The sequence below is a fragment of the Mesocricetus auratus genome, unplaced genomic scaffold (genome assembly GCF_017639785.1).
Source record: "Mesocricetus auratus isolate SY011 unplaced genomic scaffold, BCM_Maur_2.0 Super-Scaffold_100007, whole genome shotgun sequence".
Lineage (NCBI taxonomy): Eukaryota > Metazoa > Chordata > Mammalia > Rodentia > Cricetidae > Mesocricetus > Mesocricetus auratus.
The window spans coordinates 92,497,056-92,522,762 of NW_024429191.1; the positions used below are offsets into that span (position 1 = coordinate 92,497,056).

Here is a 25,707-nt window from a genome sequence, read left to right on the forward strand (position 1 = left end):
GTTATACGTTGTTTCTAGTTTTACCTTGGAGACTTGAAGACCAGCCTCTGGGAGTAATTATGGGGAATAATCTTGGTTAGGTTAATTAAGATAGAAGCACCATCCACTGTGGGTAGAACCATTCCCTGGGCTAGAATACTGGACTGTATGAAAAAGGAGAAAGAGAATTGAGTATAGTAGTTCATAATTGTTTCCTTTTTCTTCTTCTTCTTTAAATGAGACCAGGTCTCACTGTGTAGCCCTGGTTGGCTTGAGCTCACATATATCCTCCTGCCTCTGCTTCTCAGTGTAGGGATTAAAGGATGTGTGCTACCATGCCCAACATCACTCTATTTTTTTTGGGGGGGAGGAGAATGTAACGTGGTGAGCTACCTCAAGTTCCTGCTGCTGCAACTTTTCTATCATGTTGGACTGTAACCTTTAAAATGTGAGCCGAAGCAGACTGGTGCTTTTAATTATATTGTAATATGAAATTTGATTCATGCCATTAATCCCAGCAATCAGGAGGCAGAAGCAGGCAGATCTCGGTGAGTTCGAGGCTAGTCTGGTCTAACGCAGGTTTCAGGACAGCCAGGAATATTACACAGGGAAACCTGTCTTTTTTTTTCTTTCTTTTTCTTTTTCTTTTTTAGTTTTACAAGACAGGGTTTCCCCGTGGCTTCGGAGGCTGTCCTGGAATTCATTATGGAGACCAGGCTGGCCTCGAACTCTTGGAGATCCGCCTGCCTCTGCCTCCTGGGAGCTGGGATTAAAGTCGTGTGCCACCAACACCCGGCAAACCCTGTCTCAAAAACAACAACAAAAATTGTGAGCTGAAATAAACCCTTTCTCCTTTAAATTGCTCTTTATTTACTAATTTTTTTTTCTTTTTGTAATGACAGGGTTTTCTGAAACAGCCCTTGCTATCTTAGAACTCGCTTTGTATAAATCAGTGTTTTGCCTGTATGACTGTGTACCGCGTGTGCGTGTGTCTGTCTGTCTGGTGAACACAGAGGCCAGAAGAGGGCATCGAATCTGCTGGGATTGTTCTTTCATATGAACGTGAACGCTTTTGCCTTGAACCGGGACCCTCGGGAGAGCATCAACTGCGCTCAACCAGGGACTCAACACTGCAGCCCCATAAACTTTTGTTATTTATGGCTGGTTTGGGGCGATAAGGATTTGGGCGAAATTTTGACGGCAAAGGGATTTTTCTTTACTTCCTTTGTTTTTTTTTGAGACAGGGTCTCATTTAGCCCCGGTTTGAGCTCACCCTAACTAAGGCTGGTCCTGAACTCCCGATTTCCCAGTCTCCACTTCCCAAGTGCGGTCGTGCCACCATTTCCTACTTCCAAGTTAGGTGTGTCCACGGATTTAGGTCATTCAGAACGATCACAAGGCGAGACCAGCTGTCGGGGTAGTAACTCCTTTTCGGGGGCAGTGGCTGCGGGCTAATCCCTAAGGACGCACGTTATTATAATTGTAGGACTTCGGAAAGGGCCTGGGAAGATTCTAATAACACACACACGCACTCACACACAGAGACGACGAGGGAGGGCTCGCAACCACCGCGGAGAAAGAATGTGGATTGTAAGAGCCCAGGAGCCACGCCGTTCCAGAGGACGAGCCGGCCCGCGCCCGCGCAGGCGCGCACCCGCCCAGCCGCTGTCTCTCCCGCCATCTCCGGGGACCTTCTTCCTGCCAGGCGTGGGACTGTCCTCAGCGCCGCCTGGCTCAGTGGGAGCATCCCGTGAGGACAGGCGGCCCCTCGCGCTGCTTTTCTCGAGGCGTTGTCCCTGACAGGATGGTGGCACACGAATGGACCGATGCAGAGGGCTGAGTGGTGGCGGAGACGAAGGGCTCTGCCGCGTTGGGCTGTGCAGGCGCTGCGGAAGCCGCCCTGCTGGGGGTCCTCTTTGTCAGCTGCCTGGGAGCGGGAGGCCTGAGCGGAGAGCATCGGCAGCGCGGCGAGGTCCCGTCCGCCGTGCGGCAGCGCTATGGAGGAGCTCGATTGCGAGCCCGCAGTCACTGTAAGGGCGTCCGGGAGGGGCTCGTTATGTCGCTGTGTGAGGGCCACGTTTCTTTTTTTTTTCTTTTTGGTTTTTCGAGACAGGGTTTCTCTATTGTTTTGGAGGCTGTCTTGGAACTCACTCTGTAGACCAGGCTGGCCCCGAACTCACAGAGACCCGCCTGCCTCTGCCTCCCGAGTGCTGGGATTAAAGACGTGCGCCACCAGCGCCCGGCTGAGGGCGACGTTTCTTTGGTCCCTGCAGGCTCGCCTTCCGAGCTGCGGGACGCAGGCTTTCTTCCTGGGATTCAGTTGTCACCGTCCGGGATGTCAGATTAACCGGGAACTGGGTTAGGGTGGTGGTGCTCCCTAGGCTTCAGTTCCCTCCTGTGACGACTCATCGGAGGTTCCACTGCAGCCCTCGTCTTCCTAGTTTTCCTCTCGGGCGCTAGAGTCAGCTCGGGGTAAGCCTCACATCGCGGTTCTGAGAGCTCGGCTTCTCTCCTGCTGTGCTGGCCCGAGGCTTAATACATGCATCATCTATTCTCTCAGGAGAGTATAGGCTACCAGTTTCTGTCGTCGATTTGTAGTTTATCCCGCTTGGACTTGTAAAAAATTTTTTTCGAGACAGGGTTTCTCTGTATTGTTTTTTGGAGGCTGTCCTGGAACTAGCTCTTGTAGACCAGGCTGGCCTCGAACTCACAGAGATCCGCCTGCCTCTGCCTCCCGAGTGCTGGGATTAAAGGCTTGCGCCACCAACGCCCGGCTTTGTAAAATATTTTTAATACTTTGTATGTTCTGATACCACCTGAGCTGGAGTTACAGGTGGTTGTTAGCCGGGAACTGAACTCAGGTAATGTACAAGAACCCTATACACACTTTAACTTTGGGGACCTCCCTCCAGCACCGTTTTATCAAATGCGGATAGTCTGTGATACATTCTTAGCCAGGTATTGCGATGCTCCTCTCTGTAATGGAGGCCGAGGCTGGGGACTCACCAGTTGAGGCTAACTTGGTAATCATGTTGCAAGACCATTCTCCAAAAGCAAGGGCATAACCCCAGCACTTGGGAAGGGGATGGGAGTACCAGAAGTTCAAGGCTAGGCAGTGTTAATTGGGTCCTTGTTTACAAAAACGCACAAGCAAAAACCAAGTGGTACTTGCATCGCCTGTCTTTTGTTTGTCTTGTGAATAAGTTATCCTTTTAAAAAGATTATTTTTTGTTGGTGTTTTGCCTGTGTATGTTTGTGTGTGGGTATTGGATCCTGTAATTACTGACAGTTACGAGCTGCCATGTGGGTGCTGGGAATTGAACCTGGGTCTTCTGGAAAGAACAGTTAGTCTCTTAACTGCTGAGTCATCTCATAGGCACGTGAATAAATTATCTTTTAGGGGAAAAGTTTTTTGTTTTGTTTTGGTTTTTTTTTTTTTTTTGAGACAGGGTTTATCTGTATTGTTTTGGAGGCTGTTCTGGAACTCGCTCTGTAGACCAGGCTGGCCCCGAACTCACAGAGATCCACCTGCCTCTGCCTCCCGTTCTTTTTGGTTCTTGTTTATGGGTTTAACTCTGTAGGTTGGATAGCCTGTAGCTGTATTGCTTGGACAGTTGGATCTGAGCCAAGGTTCAAAGGGATTGAACTAAATAAACTAGAGAGAAACATTTAGACTCATTGTTAGCAGAGGCTGCACAGGCTGATGGGAGGTTTTTTTTTTTTTTTTGGTTTTTCGAGACAGGGTTTCTCTGTGGCTTTGGAGGCTGTCCTGAAACTCGCTCGGTAGACCAGGCTGGTCTCGAACTCACAGTGATCCGCCTGCCTCTGCCTCCCGAGTGCTGGGATTAAAGGCGTGCGCCACCACCGCCCGGCCGAGTTTGTTTTAACATAGTTAAGTATTTTTGTTGTTTGCGCCTTTGGCAAGCCTAGTTTTGCCTTGAATTTAGTGATCCTCCTGTCTCAGGCTCCTAAGACTTGGATTACAGGTGTGTTCTGGCACACTGGATTGAGGTCCCTGTCAAACTGCATTGTTTATGTAGGGACTGTTTGTCTTTACAGACCTGCTGTCTGCAGCCACACCCACCTGGGCACAAGAACTAGCATTTCTGATTATGGAGATTTCTTTTTCTTTTCCATTTTAAAATAATTTATATTTATGTATTTTATGTGCATTGGTATTTTGCCTATATATATATATGTCTGTATGAGGGTGTTGGGTTCCCTGAAACTGGAATTACAGTTGTGAGCTGCCATGTGGGTGCTGGGAATTGAACTTGGGTCTTCTGAAAGAGCAGTCAATGCTGATTTTTTTTTTTACTTTTAGTCTTTTTTTTCCAGACAGGTTTTCTTTCTCTGTATTGTTTTGGAGGCTGGCCTGGAACTTGCTCTGTAGAGTGGGCTGGCCTCGAACTCAAAGAGATCTGCCTGCCTCTGCCTGCCAAGTGCTGGGATTAAAGTCGTGCGCCACCAACACCCAGCTCCTTTTTCAGTCTTTTGAGACAGGGTTTCTCTGTGTAGCCTTGGCTGTCTTGCTGTGTAGACCAGACTGGCCTCAAACTCACGAGATCCCCCTGCCGCTGCTTACTGAGTGCTGGGATTAAAGGTGTGCTCACCAGTGCTCAGCCTGATGATGCATTTCTGTGAGACACTCTGGCTGAGGAGAGGACCCTTCCTAGGATAACAGTTCCTTTGCCTTATGTTTTACTAGTGGATTCCAGGCGTGAATTCCAAGAGGAAGCAAATGTGTTTTGACTGGGGTCCTGGGGAGATGCTCCTGTGTGAAACTTCCTTCAACAAGAAAGGTAGTTCGTTCTGGTTCATTTTGTCTTTTCACATTTCTTGACTACCTGGGGCAGAAACTGAATTTATTTGGCATCATTTTTATTTTTGAAAGTTTTGATTTTGTAATTTTGAGATAGGGTCCTCTAATATAGTTATAGTGGGGCTTAAATTTGTACAGTCTTGCTATGTAGCCCAAGTTTGTTTTGAATTCTATATCTCCCTCCCTCAGCTTCCAGTGTGCTGGGATTTGAGGTGTGAAATGTTACCCTTGACATGAAAATTTTTTCAGTTTATTGTCTTCCCATGAGTATTTGGCAACATGCATGTTAATTCACTGCTTGTGTGCTTGGTGCCTTCAGAGGCCAAAGAAGGGCATTGGACCCCAGGAATTAGAGTTACATGCTTATGTGAGCTGCCATGTGAGGTGTTGGGAATCGAACCTAGTCCTCTGGAAGAGCAGCCTGTGCTCTGTAACCAGAAGTTTCTCTTCTGCTTTCTAGTTCCCGAATAACCCACTCAAAGGCTTAATTAATTATAAACTGTTTGGCCTATTACCTTAGGCTTTTATTAACTAGCTCTCGCAACTAAACTAACCCATTTCCATTAGTCTGTGTTTTACCACGAGGCTCCTGGCTTGTTACCTCACATCTTGCTTCCCCTGTGGCTGCTGGCCTCTCCCTGACTCTGCTCTTCCTGTATCTCTGCTTGGATTTCCCACCTGACTCTGCTCTGCCTGGCTGTTGCCCTGTTCAGCTTCTTTGTTAACCGATGGTAATAAAACGTTCACAGCATACAGAGGGGCATCCCACCTCAGTGCTCCTGTTTGTTTCTCTGTGTACCCTTGGCTGTCCTGGAACTCGATTTGTAGACCAGGCTGGCCTCGAACTCACAGAGATCCACCTGCCTCTGCCTCCCGAGTGTTGTCAGCCAGTACTCTTAAGCACCAATCCATCCTTTCAGCCTTCTTCCTATAATTGAAGTTAGATGCGAGTCCTACTGTGTTGCTTAGAATGAAGCAAACTCAGGGTTTAGGCAATGCTTGCAGTCCTAGAATTTCTACCAGGAGAATGGAGAGTTCTAGGCCAGCCTGTGATATATTGCCAAACACTTTCTCAAAAACCAAGGATACAGATTATCACTCAGTGGCTTGGGGGATAAACTTTTCTAGTGCATGAGACACCCTTAATTAGATCATCAATATCACCAGAAAGAGGAAACTATGCTGTGTTGCCTGCTTGTAATCCGTAATCCTAGCACTGAGGCTGTGGATTGAGATCCTATCTCAACATTCCCTATCATCTGAAAAAAACACTTTTTTTTAAAGGTAGGCCTAGCTTGCATGGAATTCAGTATGTGAACTAGTAATTTGTAATTCTCCTGCCTTAATCTTAACAAGTGCTGAGTATATAGACATGCGCCCCCATGCTTGGCCTGGTTTTGTAATTAAAGAACTGGAAATACTAGAACCGTTTCTGTTTTTGTGGGAAATGGTAGATGTTAAATTAATTTTTTCCTGTTTTGTGGCAGACGCATCTGAGAAGGTGCCGAGCTGCCCCTTTATCTATATCATACGGAAAGATGTAGATGTTTACTCTAAAATTTTGAGAAAACTCTTCAATGAATCCCATGGAATCTTCATTGGCCTGCAAAGAATTGAGGAGGAATTGACCGGAAAATCCAGGAAAGCTCAGTAAGTAGGGTGCTGGTCAATGCTGACATTCATGACAAAGTAAAATGCATCCTTCTCCTTGTGAATGACAGGGCCACGGGTCTTCTGGTTCTCCTGTGTATTTTCCCAGGAGGGGACTTCTAAATTGTATAAATACTGTTGGAACACTTACTTACTGGCTTGATAAACTTTTCTTTTTCTTGTTTTGGTTTTTGGTTTCTTTGTAACTTTGGAGGCTGTCCTGGAACTCGTAGACCAGGCTGGCTTGGAACTCAACAGAGATGCACCTGCCTCTGCCTCCCGAGTGCTGGGACTAAAGGTGTGCGCCACCACCGCCCGGCTTGAAATACTTCATTTATTTGTATGTGTCCTTTGTATGTGCCTACCCCAAAAAAATACATAAAAGGAAGGCCTTGAGTTAGATTTCATTTTTGCCAGATTTGAAAATGAGGCAAGCGAATCTTTTTTCTTTTTTTTTTTTTGTTTGGTTTTTCGAGACAGGGTTTCTCTGTATTGTTTTGGAGGTTGTCCTGGACCTGTAGATCAGGCTGGCCTCGAACTCACAGAGATCCGCCTGTCTTTGCCTCCCGAGTGCTGGGAGTAAAGGTGTGCTACAACTACACCTGGTCTTTTTCTATATATATATTTTAATGTTCTCTTACATGCCATCTTATTTCTTTGTAGATTGGTTCGAGTGAGTAAAAATTACCGATCAGTCATACGGGCCTGCATGGAAGAAATGCACCAGGTTGCAAGTAAGGATTTTGGTATATTTGAAGAATGTATCTGGTGCGGGTTTTCTCCAGAGGCCTTTAAGGAGACTACTTTGGAGTTCAAAGTGGGGACTTGGATTGATGTGATGTATAAGTGTTTCCAATGAAAATGGGTGGGTGTTAAAACAAAGGAGCCATACTGAGTTTAGGAGGAGGCATAGTCTGTTGAATATAATCCATTCAGATTGAGTATTCACTTACGATGCTTTGTATTCTAGTTGCTGCTAAAGATCCAGCTATTGGTCGGCAGTTCAGCAGCCAGGTAAGGGGTAGCTGTTTTCATTGTGTTGGCAACATTATGTCTTTCTGTGTCCTTAGTGTCTCGGGTGGCTTTATGGTCTCTGTTGCAGGAGGTTTCATCTTTCCAGGCAGACTAGCAGCTCTTTGGGGTGGCAGGTGTGACTTTGAAAGTGCTGGAGTTCCCTTAGAGGCCTAGCCCATTGCAACACAGGGTCTGTTCGACAAATACTGAGTTTTCGTTTCCTGTGGAAGAGCTGAGTCCTAAGCACATGATGTTGGTAAATTGTCATTTGAGATAGAGCTGAGCTTTTGGGACTACTGTTTAGTTTCATTAACACAACATTTTTGCTGAGCAGCAAGTGGTAATAACTAATTCATTAGGCGACATACAGGACTCTTTTTCCTTAGTGGATTCCCAGTGTTTTTATAACGGATGAACAGGGATAATACCCTGTCCCAGATTGGCACAGTGCGTGTTTCCCTAAGTACCAAACTTCCAGGAGTGAGGATGTCTGAACTGAAGCATAGTGATGATCTGGTAAGGGCAGGGTCCAGGTCTCCGTTATCTGTTGTGGGAGGGCCTTATATGAGGGTTTGCTCCTTCAGTTTTTACAGTGCGGGTCCTAGTCCCAGGGCCTCGGTGTGCTGCCACCTCGCTGTCACTGAGCTGTGCACTCTGACTCTACATGCCCCCTTTAGTTTTACTCACTTGTTTTTATTGCGTGTGTCCACTGAGTGTGTGGGATGTGCTCTCTCACTCTCTGATTATCATGTTTCTCCTTGGACCTTGGGGTTGTGTTTTCTTGGCTAGGCTAGAAACGTGCAAACTTCAGTGATCCTCCTTTCTGTGTTCCCGTGTAGCTCAGGTCAGGTCTCTGGCTTGTGTGTGTGTGCTGTGACCCAAACTCTGCACCTCGCGTTTGCATAGCAAATTCTCTTAACTACACAGCCATGTCTCCAGCCCTTCTGTTGCTTTTGAGACAAGGTTTCACTCTGTAGCCATGGACTTGTACTGATCTTTCTGCTGATGACTCCTGAATGCTGGGTTGGCAGCATGAGCTCCCTTACCTGCACTGGACTTTGCTCTTTTTTTTTTTTTTTATTTTATGTGGATGGGTATTTTGCCTGCATGTACCATCCTTGCAGAGGTCAGAAGCAGAAGTCAGATCCCTTGTTAGCTGCCAACCATATGGTTGCTGAGAACCAAACCAAGGTCTTTTGCAAGAATGGCCAGTGCTCTCCATGGCTGAGATCTTCTCCAGCGCCTGGACTCAGCCTTTGATAGCTGGGGGTTTCCTAAGCTTCAGTCCGTGGCATATGCACCTTTCTTTCTCCTCCTTTTCTTTAAGTAGGATCTCATACATTTCAGGCTGGCCTGGGGGTCTCCATCCCCTACCCTCACATCCCATGTGCTAGGATGACAGGCCAGTCCAGCATGGAGCCCTTGGCACTCCTGCCTCCGCCTCCCAAGTGGCAGGTTCACAGGTGTCCACCACTGCCCTGGCTCCAACTCTGAAATCTTGTTCTGCTTATCAATCAACTAATTAAGTTTATTGACAAAGTTTCCCAAAATTATCTCTTCTTTTTACTCAGATAAAGCTCCTTTAAACACAGTTTTGTCAGGAGCATCAGTGCATTCTAGTTTACTTTTAAATTCATATAAAAATAAATTCACCAGTGTTGCAAGTATGCAGAATTGTTTTTTTTCTTTTTTTTTATTATTTGTTTTTTTTTTTCCCCCAGATAGGGTTTCTTTGTGTAGTTTTGACTATCTTTGAACTAGCTCTGGCTGGGTGCTGGTGGCAGGCAGATCTCTGTGAGTCTGAGACCAGCTTGATCTACAGACTGAGTTCTAGGACAGCCTCCACAGTCACAGAGAAAAAAGAAAAAACTAGCTCTGTAGCCCTGGCTGGCCTCGAACTAGAAGAGATTCGCCTGCCTCTGCTTCTCAAGTCCTGGGATTAAAGGTCTGTGCCACCATCACGAAGTTGAATTATGTTTGTTTTTATCTCCTCATCTAAAATTCAATTGTGGGAAATCTTGCCTTGGGATTATCAGCGATTGTTGAGTTTGTGACTCCGACTCTACTGTATTTCTTTGCTTTGCATTCAGATTTCAGCAATATTTTTCTGTTAAAATTGTCTCCATTTCCTCTTTAGGTCTCCATTTTGTCAGCCATGGAGCTCATTTGGAACCTATGTGAGATCCTTTTTATTGAAGTAGCCCCAGGTAAGTCTAGTTTGTTTGGTTTTTTTCCTGTAGCCACAGTTTAGCCCAGGCTAACAGTCATAATGTCACAGGGTCCCTGTCACCCTCTGTCTATTCTCCCCTGCCCGTGCATCCTGACAGTGCAGTGCTGGTGCTACGCTCTTCAGTGTCACCATCAGAGACAAGTCCAGAGCAGCCACAGGAATGGGGCATTTCATCAGATACCACAAGAAGACTCCTATAGAGTGCCTTCTAGGAATTTAAAACATTAAGTAGATGGCATTCAAAAGTACTATGTGGGCCGGGCGTTGGTGGCGCACGCCTTTAAACCCAGCACTCGGGAGGCAGAGGCAGGCGTATCTCTGTGAGTTCGAGACCAGCCTAGACTACCAAGTGAGTTCCAGGACAGCCTCCAAAGCCACAGAGAAACCCTGTCTCGAAAAACCAAAAAAAAAAAAAAAAAAAAAAAGTACTATGTGGGCTAAAGAGATGGCTCAGCAATTAAGAACACTGACCACTCTTCATAGGACCTGGGTTCAGTTCTTAGCATGGTGGTTCAAAGTCTTATCTGTAGTTCAGCAGATCCAGAGCTCACTCATGATTCTGCTACCATCAGGCATGAAAGTGGTGCACAGACACAGACACACACACACACTTAAAAAAAAGGTACTGAGAAACAAATAGTCAGTTAACATAAAAAGGGTGCTGAGTATATGGACTGTCTGAGGTAAAGTTTAAGGGGTTTGGAGGGCCTGGGTGATGGGAGTCCAAGCGGGGTTAAGAATGCTGTGGCTGCCAGGTGGTGGCGGCGCACGCCTTTAATCCCAGCACTGCAGAGCAAGGTGGATCTCTGTGAGTTTGACCAGCAGCCTGGTCTACAAGGGCAGCCTCCAAAGAGAAACCCTGTCTGAAAACAAACAAACAAAAAGAATGCTGTGGCTGGTGATGAGAGCTGGGTAGCGCTCTGCCTATCTAACTGGGTTATTCCTTTGATCTTGAATGAAGCTGTGGCTCATCCTGTGTCCTCTGTTTACGTGCTGTGTTTGTTCGTTTGCAATGTGACGGTTTGTGCTTGCTATTTCCCATGACTACATATAGCCTTAACCTCTGTGCAGCCTAGCATTTCCCTCACACGCCTCCCTGTCAGATTGACTGGGAAGCTAAGGCAGAGGAGTGAGAGGCAGAGGTCATTAGGTTACATAGCAACATCTTGCCTGAAAAGGACCACAAGCAGCCCCATGTGGTGATGCAAGCAGTTAATCCCAGCAGAGGCTGCTCACTTTACTTGGGGAGCAGTCAGGGATACAAAGTAAGCATCTACCTTAAAAAAAAAATCAAAACATGGCCGGGTGTTGGTGGCGCACACCTTTATTCCCAGCAGTCAGGAGGCAGAGGCAGGCGAATCTCTGTGAGTTTGAGGCCAGCCTGGTCTACAGAGCTAGTTCCAGGACAGCCTCCAAAACAATACAGAGAAACCCTGTCTCGGAAACCAAACCAAACAAAACAAAACAAAACAAAACAAAACAAAACAAAAAACATGGGCTGCTCTTCCAGAGGTTCTGAGTTCAATTCCCAGTAACTTCATGGTGGCCTACAACTATCTATAAGGAGATTTATTGCCCTCTTCTGACATGCAGGCAGACACTATACACATAATAATGAATGTAAAAAGAAAAAAAAAGATGAGGTTAAAAAAATAATCATAACATAGGCTAGAGCTGGGTGATGGTTGTGTTCTCCTTTAATCCCTGCCCTCAGGAGGCAGAGGCAGGCGGATATCTGTGAGTTCAAGACCAGCCTGGTCTACAGAGTGAGCTCCAGGACAGCCTGCAAAACAATACAGAGAAACCCTGTCTACAAAAATCAAAAACCAACAACAAAAAGACAGAGGCCAGGTGTGGTGTCATACCCTTAAATCCCAATAGCAGGAGAACCTCTGAATTTCAGGCCAGGCAGGTGTACATGGCGAGACATGTTTCCAAAAAGGAGGAGAAAAAGGAAGACAACAACAAAGCAGGGGACTGGAGAGCCGAGGTCTGAGCGCTGGCTGCCCCTGCAGACACCCGTGTGGCCCACAGCCCTGTGCAGCCCATTCCAGGGGCATCTGCTGCTCTCTTCGGGCTTTCTGGGTTCTGCATGCATGCAGGCAAAACACTCATAAAATGAAGGTAAATAAATACAGGTTTTTAAAAAAAGGACAAAATAAAAATATCACCAACAAAACCTCCAAAACAGAACCAAAAACAACCCAACACCAAAAACTCAAAGCAATAACACAAACTTAGTTGTTCGGATGCTTCCCCTCTCCAGGAGATTTTGAGACGTCCATTTTATCACCATGGATATGTACCATCTAATTAATGCCAATAATTAAGTAGCCATTTTAAAGACACTGCACATAGCCATCCCTAATTGTAAAGAATCCAGCTGTGGCCAGGTGTGGTAGCACACTTAAAAGTGTTGATCTTCCTATATATTCAGCACTTGGGAGGCAGAAGCAGAAGTTAGAGTTTAAGGTGAGCTTGGGCTTTAGAACACAACCATGTTTCAACAACAAAAATCTGACATTGGAGAGTGGTGAAGTCTGAGACAGGTTCTGTCCCTTCTAGGATCCAATGAAACAGGTGTTGGTACTCAGGCATCTGTACTGGCCTGCCCTTGGGTTCTGACAGGACACGCCCTCAGCTGCAGCCACTGAGAGCACCCCCTGTGCACATTCACTACCTTCCCTTTTAAAAGGGCCCTGCCCACCTCCCTTCTCTCTTTCTTTCTCTCCTTCCCCCTCTCTCTCTGTCTCTTCCTCTCCCCCCTTTTACTCTGTCCTACTGCTCCTGTCCCCCAAGGCTGATCTACCCCTTCCCTTTTCCTTTTTTCATGATCCCTTTCCCTAAATAGTTAAAAAACAAACACACACCTTTAAGCTGGGTGGTGGTGGTGGTGGTGCACGCCATAATTCCCTAAGGCTTGAGAGGCAGAGACAAATGGGTCTCTGTGAGTTTGATGCTAGCCTGGACTACAGATCGAGTTCCAGGACAGGCTCCAAAGCTACAGAGAAACTGTCTCAGGAAACCAAACAACAAACACAAAGAAAAAAACCACTCCTCTGCTTGAACCATGTTGCATAGCATCTTTCTCTCACGAGCTGCTTTTTTTTTAAAATTACAACATTGGTTCTCTGACCAAGAATGCTCTCCTGGCATCTCCTCCTGCCCATAAGCAGGTTGAGGTATGCCAGGACCCTCCAACCCAAACCCGGTTCACATCCAGCAGCCTCACTTCTCTGGATCTCTCAGTCCTTCCATCCTAAACCATGGTGGTTGGTGAGCCAGTCCACATTCCCCACTTTAGGCTGTTCCCATGAATGAGTGAGGATTCCTGTCTCAAGTGTGGTTTCTCGACTTCTTTAAGACTTGGAATCAGAAACCATAGCTCTCTTGGGCTCAGAGTGCTTGGCCCCCAACCTTTGTGTGATGACTCACTGGGTGGCCTGTACCTGTCTCAAAACCAACCCTCTCTGAATTCCTGGGACACTAGGAATTGCAGACCCTTGGGTCTTACTTCTCTGCCTCACTCATGGGGGCTGTGTCATCGTCTATACCTCCTTGCTCCCATTGGGATGTTTTTTGGAGACCCATTGACTACTTTTCCTTAAGATTTATTTATTAACTATACAGTGTTCTGCCTGCATATATGCCTGCAGGCCAGAAGAGGGCACCAGATCTCATTATAGATGGTTGTGAGCCACCATGTGGTTGCTGGGAATTGAACTCAAGACTGGAAGAGCAGCCAGTGCTCTTAACCTCTAAGCCATCTCTCCAGCCCCACATGACCGTTGTTACTCAGCTGTTGTGACAGGACTACCAGCTGCTGGCATAGAACTGGAGGCACGAGACTAGCAAACATGTCCAGGTGATGGTTAGTGATGGGAAAGGCGCCTGATTGTCCCTTTTAAAAGGGCCCAGCCTAGGGGCTGGAGAGATGGCTCAGAGGTTAAGAGCACTGACTGCTCTTCCAGAGGTCCTGAGTTCAATTTCCAGCAACCACATGGTGGCTCACAACCATCTACGATTCAATCTGGTGCCCTCTTCTGGCGTGTAGACAGAACACTGTATATGTAATAAATAAATAAATCTAAAAAAAAAAGGGTCCAACCTATATCCATCCTCCTCTCCTCTCTCCCCCTCCCCTCTCTGTCCCTCTTTCCTTTCTCCTGCTGTTCCAGTCCCTGGAGCCAGTCTCCCCCTCCTCTTAACCCTTTTCATGATCCCTTCCCCTAATGAAAAACCTCTCTGCCTGAACCCTGGTGCATGGCGTCTTCCTCTCCCACACCGCTTTTCTTTTTTTTTTTTTTTTGGTTTTTTTCGAGACAGGGTTTCTCTGTGGCTTTGGAGGCTGTCCTGGAACTCGCTCTTGTAGACCAGGCTGGCCTCGAACTCACAGAGATCCGCCTGCCTCTGCCCCCCGAGTGCTGGGATTAAAGGCGTGTGCCACCAACGCCCAGCAAGCTCCATGCTTTTACCTTCCCAGTCGCAGGGAGAAACCCCTGCAGTCAGGGTTTCTGCTTTAAAATCAGAGTCTACTTGGGTTAAGTGGCCCTTGCTGCAGATGAAGCCGGGGTCTCTGTGTCTTTGTGTGTGACATGAGTCTCTCCTCTCAGCTGGCCCTCTCCTCCTCCATCTTCTTGACTGGGTCCGACTGCACGTGTGTGAGGTAGACAGTTTATCGGCAGATGTTCTGGGCAGTGAGAACCCAAGCAAACATGAGAGCTTCTGGAACTTGGTGAGTATGATGTGGGCAGGCCCCTTCTTCCTTCTGCCATGCATTCTGCGTCCTGGCGCTGTCGGGTGACTGACACTGCTCCAAGCCTTGGCTTGGCTCTTTTGAGTTTGTGGTCATAGAAGCGGTTTTACATCCTTTCTCTGCTGCAGAGCAGTTTCAATCGAATTTAGCATGAAGAGTAACACTTAGCAAGCTTGCTGTTGGACAGGAAGTTTGATTTGTTTGTAGAGCTGAGGAGGAGAAGGTAAGATAGTAAAGGTGGTTGATGGGGACTAAGGTTGATGGAGTGCAGATTAACACAGTGGCCATGTTGAGGTAGAATATTCTGGGGCAGTAATGTAAATGTCAGATACTGACATTAGGATTCATACCAGTAGCAAAATACAGTTATGAAGTAGCAATGAAGTAATTTTATGGTTGGGATTTGTGGCATCCTAGAATGCCTGCCATCATCCTCGAGATTACAGTCTCCAGCACCACAAAAAGAAAAAGAATATCCTTGCTTATTTTGTTTTTGTTTGTTGTTGTTGTGTTTGTTTGTTTTGGGTTTTAGTGTGTTTTTTTTATTGTTTGTTTTTTGAGACAGGGTTTCTCTATGGCTTTGGAGACTGTCCTGGAACTCGCTCTTGTAGACTAGGCTGGTCTCGAACTCATAGAGATCCACCTGCCTCTGCCTCCCGAGTGCTGGGAATAAAGGTGTGCGCCACCAACGCCTGACTTTTTTTTGTTCTTTGAGACAGTGTTTCTTGCTCTGTTTGGTTGGCTGTCCTGGAACTCACACTGTAGACTAGACTGGCCTTGATACCTTGACTCACAGAGATCCCTACCTTTTGAGTGCTGGTATTAAAGGCTGTGACACCACTGCCTGGCTGGTTTGGGCTTTGACACAAGGTCTCACTGTGTATCCCTATGGTCTGGAGCGTTTGCTGCTGTTGTTTTTGAGACAGGGTTGCGTGGTGTGGTTGCCTGTAACCCCAGTGATGTGGGGTGTGGGAAGCAGAGGATTGCTGGGGATAGCCACCAGCCTAACTAAGTTCAGTGACAGAGCCTGTCTCTAGGGACTAAGTCATAGAGTAATAGAACCAAACACCTGATAGAGTCCTCTGGCCTCCTTATGGTACACAACTGTACACACACACACACACACACACACACAGAGGAATTAGAACAAAACATTTAAAATTGGTTGCCAGCTATCTTATAACTGAAGGAGTAATCTTAGTCAGGGTTCTTATTCTTGTGCTGAAATACAGTGACCAAGCTGGGCAGTGGTGGTCCACGCCTTTAATCCCAGCACTCTAGAGGCAGAGGCAGGCGAGGATCTCTGTGAATTTCAGACCAGCCTGGTCTACAAGAACTAGTTCCAGGATAGCCTCCAACGCCATAGAGAAACTCTGTCTCAAAAAAATAAATACAATGACCAAAAGCAACTTGGGGAGGTAAGGGCTTCATTTACGGATCCCAGAGTGATAGTGTATTGAGAGAAGCCAAGGCAGGAACTTACACTGAGCAGGAACCTTGGCAAGAGCTGAAGCAGAGGCTGTGGAGGCGTGCTGCTGGCTGGCTTGCTCCTCGTGTCTTTTTTGTTTGTTTGTTTGTTTTGTTTTCTTTTTTTGTTTTTTACAAGATAGGGTTTCTCTGTATTGTTTTGGAGGCTGTCAGTCCAGCATGGCCTAGAACTCACAGAGATCTGCCTGCCTCTGCCTCCCGAGTGCTGGGATTAAAGGCGTGCGCCACCAACGCCCGGCGCTCCTCATGTCTTGCCCCACCTTCTTTTGTACAGAGCTTGGGACCAGCAGCCCAGGGATGGCCCCACCTACCCTGGGCTGGGCCCTCCCAAAGAAATCACTAATGGAGAAAATGCTCTTCACCTACCCACAGCCTGATCCTCTGGAGGCATTTTCTTAGTTGAGGCTCCAGCCTCTCTGATGGCTACAGCCCATGTCAAGCTCCCATAAAATCAGCCAGCACAGGGTATGACTGGGAGTCACTGCCTGAAGGGAGGAGTTCCCGCTGACTTGGATCAAGGGCAGCCTGGAGGAATCAGCACTTTGGAGTAGTGGTGAGCCTTCTGTTGGGGGCTCATGTCTCCCCTCTCTTTGCAGGTGACTGTCTTGGTGCTTCAGGGCCGGTTGGATGAGGCACGACAAATGCTGTCCAAAGAAGCTGATGCCAACCCCTCTTGTGCAAGCATGTGTCGTATCCTTGGGGATCTGATGAGGACAATGCCCATTCTCAGTGTATGTGGGAGCTGCCTTGCCTGCCCCGCCTTGGTAGATATGTGTCAGGGAACGTGCAGCTCTGGGGTCTTAGTGTCTCACAGCCGGTCTCTCCCCCAGCCCGGCAACACTCAGACGCTGACAGAGCTGGAGCTGAAGTGGCAGCATTGGCGTGAGGAGTGTGAGCGCCACTTGCAAGACAGCACATTCGCAGCCAGCCCCCGCCTGGAGTCTCTGTGCAAGGTGTGTGGCAGGCCAGGGCTGGCCACTTCCTAGGGAGCCTGGCATCCAGGAGCAAGGAGCTGGCTTCCCCTTGGAGAGGGCTGTCCTTTCAGCTTCTAGTTGAGACCCATAGCCCCAGATGAGATCGGCAGAGTCCTAAGTCTTCCTGTGAGGACAGAGCTCAGAGAATGTCTCTCCTCAGATCATGCTGGGGGATGAGGCCACCTTGTTGGAGCACAAGGAGCTTCTGAGCAACTGGTACCATTTCCTGGTGACTAGGCTGCTGTATTCTAACCCCACAGTGAAACCCATTGACCTGCACTTCTATGCCCAGGTGAGTGGGTGACAGTATAGGGGGGACGCCTTGGTTCCCTAATTCTTGCCTTCAGTCCTCTGTGAAGGAACTCCTGTCTACACTGCCCACAGGCAGTCCTTCCCCCATCCCATTCCCTGTTTTCATCTTGGAGATTGAGTGGGCTATCACCTTCTACAGTCTAGCTTGGACATGTTTCTGGGAGGTGAGAGCAGTCCAGAGCCACTGGACAACATCTTGATGGCAGCCTTTGAGTTTGACATTCACCAGGTGATCAAGGAGTGCAGGTAAGGCACCTTCCCTTTAACTGTGTTTGTTTGTTGTTTTAAGACAGGGCTTCTCTTTTAAGGGGAATAATTTAGCATCATTCAATATACAATAGCCATCACCTCCACTCACTTCTAGAATGTCTTGTTCCTTCTACTTTTTCACTTTCTTTTCTAGTTTTTCTTTTCTTCGAGACAGGGTTTCTCTTTGTGGTCTTGGCTGTTCTGGAATTGGCTCTGTAGATCAGGCTGGCCTTGGACTCAGAGATCAATCTCCCTCTGCCTCCCTAGTGCTGGGAATAAAGGCGTGTGTCACCAACGCCCTGGAGTGTTTGTTCTTTTCATGTGTGCTGACTTATTTATATTGGCTTGTTTTATATTTGTATGTGTACTCTGTGTGTGTGGTGGGCAATGTGCCTTGTGAAAGCCTCAGTTTCATTGCCTGAGACATGGACTCTCATGGAGCCAGAGCGTGCTCTCTCCCAGGCTGACTATTGGCTGGCAAGCTCTTGCTTTCTGCTTCTGCCCATCCCTCAGTGCTTTGGTTGCAGGCACCCACAGCTACATCTGGCTATTGCCTGGTATGGGGGATTCAAACTAGATCCCTCGTGCTTGCAGAGCATGTGGTTTTGTTTTGTTTTGTTTTGATGACTTATTTATTGTGTCTGCAGTGTTCTGCCTGAATATGTGTGTCTGCAGGCCAGAAGAGGGCACCAGATCTCATTACAGATGGTTGTGAGCCATCTGTAATGTGGTTGCTGGCAATTGATTTCAGGACATCTGGAAGAGCAGCCAGTGCTCTTAACCGCTCAGCCATATCAACAGCCCCCAGAGCACGTGTTCTTATGCACCAAGCCATCTCAGCCTGTTTTGTGTTTTTGGGTTGCCCTGGAGCTATGTAGCACAGGCTGGCCTTGAATTTCAAAAACAAAAACAAAAACAAAACCTCTGGGATTATAGGTAGGGACCACCAAACCACCTTTTTACCTTCATTTCTGTAGGTCTGTTTTGTACTTCCTGTCATGGAGTACCTGAGCCTGGGTAATTTATGTAGAATAGAAATTTATTTCTTCCATTCTTGAGGCTGGAAGTGAGACAGAGTTTGTCTCATGGTAGCTTAGACTGTTTTGGAGTTCACTGTGTTGCCAGGCAGACCAGCAATGCTGCCTTAGCCTTCCGGGTGCTGGCTAACCGGTTTGAGCCACCATACTCATCTCCTGTAGTGCCGTGTCCTCCAGAGTCTGCTCCACGTGGTGGAAGGTGGCAGGCAGGGCCGTATCCTGTTGAGTTCCTTTGTAAACTGACTGCATTTCATATGTGAGCAAGAATCCCTGTCGCTCACTGAAGCCCTGGCTCTGTGTCCTCATGGCCACTTAGGACTGCCCAGGTCTCCTGCCTGACCATGTGCTCCCAGATAATGGCCTCTCGTGACGTGTTGGGATTTCACTGGAGCTCAAGAGTTGCCTTGTTTATAGTTGTTTCCATTTCAGGGATATTCAAAAAGCATTGCAGGAAATGACATTGACAGGACATAGCCCGGCTTTGTAGCTCAAGTTCATAGTGTTCCTACCACCATAGAAGACTAAGGAATGGAGGATCAGGAGTTCAAAGGCCAGCTTGTACTACATCACAAGTTCAAGGATAGCCTCAGCTCCATGAGACCTATCTCAAAAAAAGAAAGGCAGGAGAAGGAAACCTAGAAAGGGACTCAGATGCTTTAGCAGGTAAAAGGTGCTTGCCACCAAGCCTGAAAGTTTGATTCCTGGAACCCACGTTGTAGAAAGAGAACTGACTTCAGAAAATTGTCCTCTGACCTCCACATGTGTACTGTGAATTTTGGTGTGTACTTTCGTACATTTTCAGACAGACACACACATAAATGCTAGGTTAGTGAACTTAGTGGTAGGCACTTACTCAGTGTGCACCCATCTGGAGGAGAGTGCTTCCCAAGAGTTTATTTCAGTGGGTTAGGCTAGTAAACCAGCATGGCTGCAACTCTGCTTCCCAAGTACTACGAAGGGCTAAAGGCATGAGCCACTGTACCTAGCAAGGTTTTTCTTTCTTTCTTTCTTTCTTTCTTTCTTTCTTTCTTTCTTTCTTTCTTTCTTTCTTTCTTTCTTTCTTTCTTTTTTTTTTGTTGTTATTGGTGTTTCGAGACAGGGTTTCTCTGTATTGTTTTGGTGCCTGTCCTGGAACTTGCTCTGTAGACCAGGCTGGCCTTGAACTCACAGAGATCCGCCTGCCTCTGCCTCCTGAGTGCTGGGATTAAAGACATGTGCTACCAACACCTGGCAAATTTTGGTTTTCTGAGGCAGGGTTTTATGTAACTCCGGGACCAAACTCACTGTGTAGCCAAGATTGGATTTGAACTCCTAATCTTCTTGTCCCCACTTCCCAGGTACATGATCACAACACCAGGCAGGAAGGCTTACCTTTTATTATGTTGGGCATTCCCTTGTGAATGATCTAAGGCTCATTGCAGTAAGGGACACATTCAGCCTGAGGGCTGTGAACCTGTGAGTTCCAGGCCAGGGCTACATAGTCTCAAATAGGCAAACTTTGATGGAGTCTCTGTAGTCTTTGGGCATATGTCTGACTGTTTGCATTGAACTGAATTGATTTGCAGCCTGCTGGGAAGGGAGGTGTTGGGAGTGGCAGTAGATAGCCTTGCTGAGAAGCACTGGCCTGGGTTTGTCACAGTAGACCTACGCAATGGGAAGGATTCCCTTCTGATACCATGTTAGATTTTGAGGGGAGGGGTGTTTCATGTAGTTCAGGCAGAAGTTGATACATAATCAAGGCTAACCTTGAACTCTTGGCCCTTCTGCCTCTACTCACTAGGTATGAGGTTTACAGATGTGGTGCCACCACACGCTTTGTTTTGCTTTGTTTTTGTTGAGACAGGGTTTCTCTGTGTGTAACCCAGGCTGTACTGGAACTTGCTCTGTAGACCAGGCTGGTCACAGACTCAAAGAGATCTGCCTGCTTGTGCTTCCCAAGCACTGGGATTAAAGGTGTGGGCCACCACCAAGAGGCTGGCTGGCTGGCTTCCTTTCTTCCTTCCTTCCCTTTGTCCTTCCTTGTTTCCTTCCTTCCTTCCCTTTTTTTTTTAAAATTAGGAGCTTGACGCACATACACACATATCCACATCCTGTTTCCAGTAGAGGTCCAAGGACAACTTTTTTTTTTTAATTTATTTATTACGAATACAACACCTTGCCTCCATGTACACATCAGAAGAGGGCACCAGATCTCGTTACAGATGGTTGTGAGCCACCATGTGGTTGCTGGGAATTGAACTCAGGACCTCTGGAAGAGCAGTCAGTGCTCTTAACCTCTGAATCATCTCTCCAGCCCCCAAGGACAACTTCTAAGAGTTGGGTTTCTTCATTATGTGGGTCCCGTGAATTAAAATCAGGTCATCATGCTTGACATAGAGACCTTTCCCTCCGCCATTCCTCTACCTATCCTGTTGTCTTCTTAAAGCATAAGATGTGTAGGTTTCTTGTGATTCGGTCCCTTCTCTGACTTCCTTCTCCCTTCGTGTCTGCATTTGCAGCATTGCCTTGAGCAACTGGTGGTTTGTCGCTCACCTCACCGACCTTTTGGATCACTGCAGACTCCTCCAGTCACACAACCTCTAGTAAGTTGGCCAAATGCACCGACCGTCTTTCTTACCTCAGCAGGCCTCGTAGGGAGGGCCAGTAGAATGCACGTGAGGAGGTTAGGATGCACGAGCCCTGATGGGGCAGCCTTGTAATCCTGTGTTATTTTCTCCAGTTTTGGTTCTAACATGAGAGAATTCCTGCTGCTGGAATACGCCTCAGGACTGTTTGCGCATCACAGGTAGGAGGGCCCCGCAAATGGTGGTGAACTTGTGGATGCCAGTGGAACCTCCCTGTCCTCTCTTGGCTGGCTTTGAGGGTTCGGGACGATGAGCCTCAGGTGGCAGTGCCCAGAGTCACAGGGCAGCCCCTTTAGCCTTCCAACATCTGCCTTCCTTGGACCTTAGCCTGTGGCAGCTGGGGGTGGATTACTTTGACTACTGCCCGGAGCTGGGCCGAGTTTCCTTGGAGCTGCACATTGAGCGGATTCCTCTCAACACAGAGCAGAAGGCCCTGAAGGTGCTGAGGATTTGTGAGCAGCGGCAGATGACTGAACAAGGTGATTCTGAGCTTCTCCTAGCCTGTCCTCTGGGTTGTCACTGCATCCCTCGGCTGAGCACAGCACCCCACACTGTGACAGCTTCATTTCACCGCCACACTGGAGAGATGGTGTGTGGTACATGCCCAGATCCAGGCCACTGTCAGGGAGGGATTACCTTTTGCCTCCATTTCATGTATATCACGAGGATTGCCCTTTAAAACCCTGAGCACTCGGCCCCTCGGCCTTCAGCAGACCCACCTGTGCTCAGAGCTGAGTCGTAGGTGGGCGGCTGCTACTATTGAAGCCTAGAACAGCAGGGAGGCCAGACGGGAGCACAGCGACAGCAACAGGGAGGGTGTCGGAGCTTTGTCCTCATCCTCCACTGCTGCTGAATGAGCGGTACTCCAACACTGGAACCATCTCTTGGGAGCTCACGGTGTTCAAGACCTGAAAGAAGGAAGGTAGATTTTGTGGTCTCTAGACAGATAAGGGTGGGACTGTTATGTGGGGGAAACCAAGACTTTTTTTGTTAAGCACAAACACTCAGTCTAGTGGGTAGGTCATCTGTGGTACTGGGTCGAGAGAAGACAGCAAGAATAAGTATGAGCTGGCCGGTAGTGCAGCACACCTTTAGTCCCAGCACCTCTTGAGGCAGAGACAGGAGGATCTCTGAGTTTGAGACCAGCTTGGGCTACAGAGCGAGTTTCAGGACAGCCAGGGCTACACATGGAAACCTTGTCTTGAAAAGCAAAAAACAAAAGAATAAGCTATTAAATTTCTGGTTCTTCTCACTTAGCTGTATATTGAGTTCTTAGTACTTTTGATTGTAATGAGGCTGTAGGAAGTCCATGTCTGCCCCCCAGGACTCTTCCTTCACAGGAGGGATTATAAGGTATAAGACTTTGCCTTTTGTCTTCTCTCCTGCAAAGTTCGAAGCATCTGTAAGATCTTGGCCATGAAGGCTGTCCGCAATAATCGTCTGGGCTCAGCCCTCTCTTGGAGCATCCGCGCCAAAGATGCTGCTTTTGCCACACTCGTATCTGACAGGTGGGTGCAGTTTTCTGGTTGGCTGGGAGGTTGGAGTTTATGGAGGGCCTAGTACTGTTGCTCTAACCTTTAAGTTCTGTCCTGCAGATTCCTCAGGGATTACTGTGAGAGAGGCTGCTTTTCTGACCTGGATCTCATTGACAACCTGGGGCCAGCCATGATGCTCAGTGATCGACTGACATTCCTGGGTGAGTCTTTGCATTCTTTGACCTAAGTATGAGGGTTCTATCCTGTAGATTTCTCCAAGCTACATAGAAACCTATATGCTAGCTTTTACAGGGTTTTGGTAACATTTTATTTTCAAGTAATTCCAAACTTAGGGAAATGTAGAAATGGCACAAGGAATGACATTTTTATATATTTACATACACTTTTCAAACTCATTTTTTTTAAGACAGCATCTCACTGTGTAGTTCTGGCTGTCCTGGAAATCCCTATGTGGACCAGGCTGACCTCTAACATGGAAATTTGGGCACTCGTGAGATGGCTTAGCAGTTAAGGGCATTGACTGCTCCTCTAGAGGACCCGGGTTCAATTCCTAGAACCTACATGTCAGTTCACAACTGTCTGTAACTCCTATTCCAGAGGCAGGTACACACACACACACTCGAAAACCTGTTTGTCTTACTTCCTTAAGGCTGGGATTACGGGCCTAAGAATGGTTTTCATGTCTAAGATTTTCTCATCATTTGTGTTGAGTTGGCAGTAGGAAGAGATTAACTTTTTTCCCTCCGTTTCATGTATATCACAAGGATTCAGTGTATTTTAATCTTTATTTTCCTTTTAAATGTATTTTTTTAAAATTTACTTTTAGCATGGTTTGCCTGCATATATATCTGTGTGAGGGTGTCAGAGCTTTGAGTTACAGTTGTGAGCTGCCATGTGGGTGCTGGGGAATTGACCCAAGTTCTCTGGAATAGCATTCAGTGCTCTTAACTGCTGAGCCATTTCTCCAGCTTCCTTAAATTTATTTCTTATGTGCATTGATGTTTTGCCTGCATATATATCTGTGTGAGGGTGTCAGATCTTCTGGAACTGGAGTTACAATTATGAGCTACCATGTAAGTGATGATAATTGAACCCAGGTTCTCTGTAACAGCAGCCAGTACTTTTAGCTGCTGAGCCGTCTCTCCAACCCTTTAATCCTTTTTTAAACCCGTTTCCTGTATGAGTATTCTCTGCTTGTGTGTATGTCTGCATCACATATATGTGTGATGCTTGCAGAAGCCAGCAGAGGTTGTAGGGTCTCATGGGACTGCAGTTAGATGGTTGTGGGCTGCCACTTGGATATGGGTACTAAATCCAAGTCTTCTGTAAGAAAAGATAGAGTAACCATGGAGTGGTCTTTCCAGCTCTTATCTGATCTTTTATTATAGTGCTGGTATTTCCCCAGATTTTGGTGTTACTAAAGGTCTGTCTTTAAATCCTGCATTTCATTTATCTATGAACTTGAGACTGCTCTACAAACATTCCAGTGGTGTATGGAGTTCTAGTTTTAAGACCCGGGTGCCTTTTCTAAGTATCTGGTAAGTGGAGAGGGATGTTCAGGCGAATCCACACCCTCCTAACAGGAAAGTACCGGGAGTTCCACAGACTGTATGGGGAAAAGCGCTTTGGTGACGCTGCTTCTCTTCTGCTGTCCCTCATGACCTCTCAGATCGCACCCCGTTCTTTCTGGATGACTCTGCTCACAGATGCCCTGCCTCTTTTGGAACAGAAACAGGTAAGGCTTCATCCATCCGAGTAGGGTTTATTGTCCTTTAGTCCTTTGCTTGGTTCTGTAGTCACACAGACGCTCATTTGTGCCTCTTCCCAAGAAGTTCTGTGCACGCAAGTGTACTGTGAGACTCGTGAAAGAAAAGCTGAAGTGATGTTGTCTGCTGATGGTGCTATCCCTGACTGGACGGGTGGGTGGAGACAAGGCGCCACGGCAGCAGTCCAGGCTCTGTGTCCAAGTCCTTAGGCGGGCTTCCCTGAATCTGAGCCCATGCCTAGCTCAATACAGGCTCTGCCTGGTGAGCAGCTAAGTGAGTGACTCAGCCTCTTTCCCCTAGGTGATTTTTTCATCAGAACAGACATATGAGCTGATGCGCTGCCTGGAACACTTGGCCTCAGCACGGACAGGGTGTGGTGAGCCAGATGCCCAGCGACTCCAGGTCATTTTAACTTTGGGGAGGTGGCTCCATGTTTAAGTGGGGATTTCCCTCCACTATGAACTCATGGGCCTTTTAGTTATTTACTTGTCCTGTGACAAGGCAATTTTTCTTTTTTTGAGACAGGGTTTCTCTGTGTAACAGTCCTAGCTGTCCTCGAACTCAGAGATTCCCCTTGACTCTGCCTCCTGATTGCTGGGACTGAAGGCATGCACCACTAGTGCATGCTGCTGACGTAGCAATTTTTAGGAGCAAGTGGGATGGTTCTAGTCTTCTTATCCCCTTTGTCATCCACTGCAGAGCTAACTAATTGTAGTCCACTGGTCTTAGACTGTGTGCTTCTCTGGAAGCGTTTGAGAATGCTGCCTATTATGTGTGCCTCACATTGCCTTTCTGCTTTTAGGATGACGACGTAGAGACCACCAAGGTGGAAATGCTGAGATTGGCTCTTGCCCGGAATCTTGCTCGAGCAATTATAAGAGAAGGCTCACTGGAAGGTTCCTGAGATAAGCTGAGGACAGTTGCATTATAGTACCTTTGTATGGCAATGTAAATAGATTTTAAAAGAATAAAATCTCTTTTGCAAATATAAAGGGCTAGTTTTTAGTCTGACCAAAAAAGTTTTTAAGATTTTTGAGACAGGGTTTCTCTCTGTTGCGCTGGCTGGCCTCTGCCTCATCTATCCTGAACCTAACACAATGAAAATGAGCAGATGTTTTGTTCTGTTTTTAAGATGGATATTGCCACCCATCAGAGGCTAGCTGTGTTCAGCAGTGTGCTGTGACCCCTGGCTCCAGGAACCCATTGCTAGAGAGCCGTCTTAGAGCACCACAGGACTAATGCATGCAGTGCCGTCCTACCCAAATGGAACGTTTGGCAATTTGTTTTCTGAGGTCTTGTCCCACTCGGCC

The 25,707-nt window shown here is 47.2% G+C and overlaps 1 protein-coding gene across 1 annotated transcript; it reads left to right on the plus strand.

The window, feature by feature from the left end:
• Positions 1 to 1,741: 1,741 nt before the first annotated feature.
• Nup85 (nucleoporin 85) lies at positions 1,742 to 25,389 on the plus strand. The gene is made up of 19 exons (XM_005069928.4): positions 1,742 to 2,009; positions 4,688 to 4,781; positions 6,289 to 6,451; positions 7,115 to 7,185; positions 7,422 to 7,465; positions 9,603 to 9,672; positions 14,309 to 14,430; positions 16,536 to 16,670; positions 16,770 to 16,892; positions 17,074 to 17,205; positions 17,365 to 17,471; positions 21,010 to 21,093; positions 21,231 to 21,296; positions 21,463 to 21,614; positions 22,526 to 22,643; positions 22,731 to 22,831; positions 24,215 to 24,366; positions 24,698 to 24,799; positions 25,200 to 25,389. Exons 1-19 carry the CDS (start codon positions 1,977 to 1,979, stop codon positions 25,299 to 25,301), a joined length of 1,971 nt encoding a protein of 656 aa, XP_005069985.1. The 5' UTR covers positions 1,742 to 1,976; the 3' UTR covers positions 25,302 to 25,389.
• Positions 25,390 to 25,707: the final 318 nt, after the last annotated feature.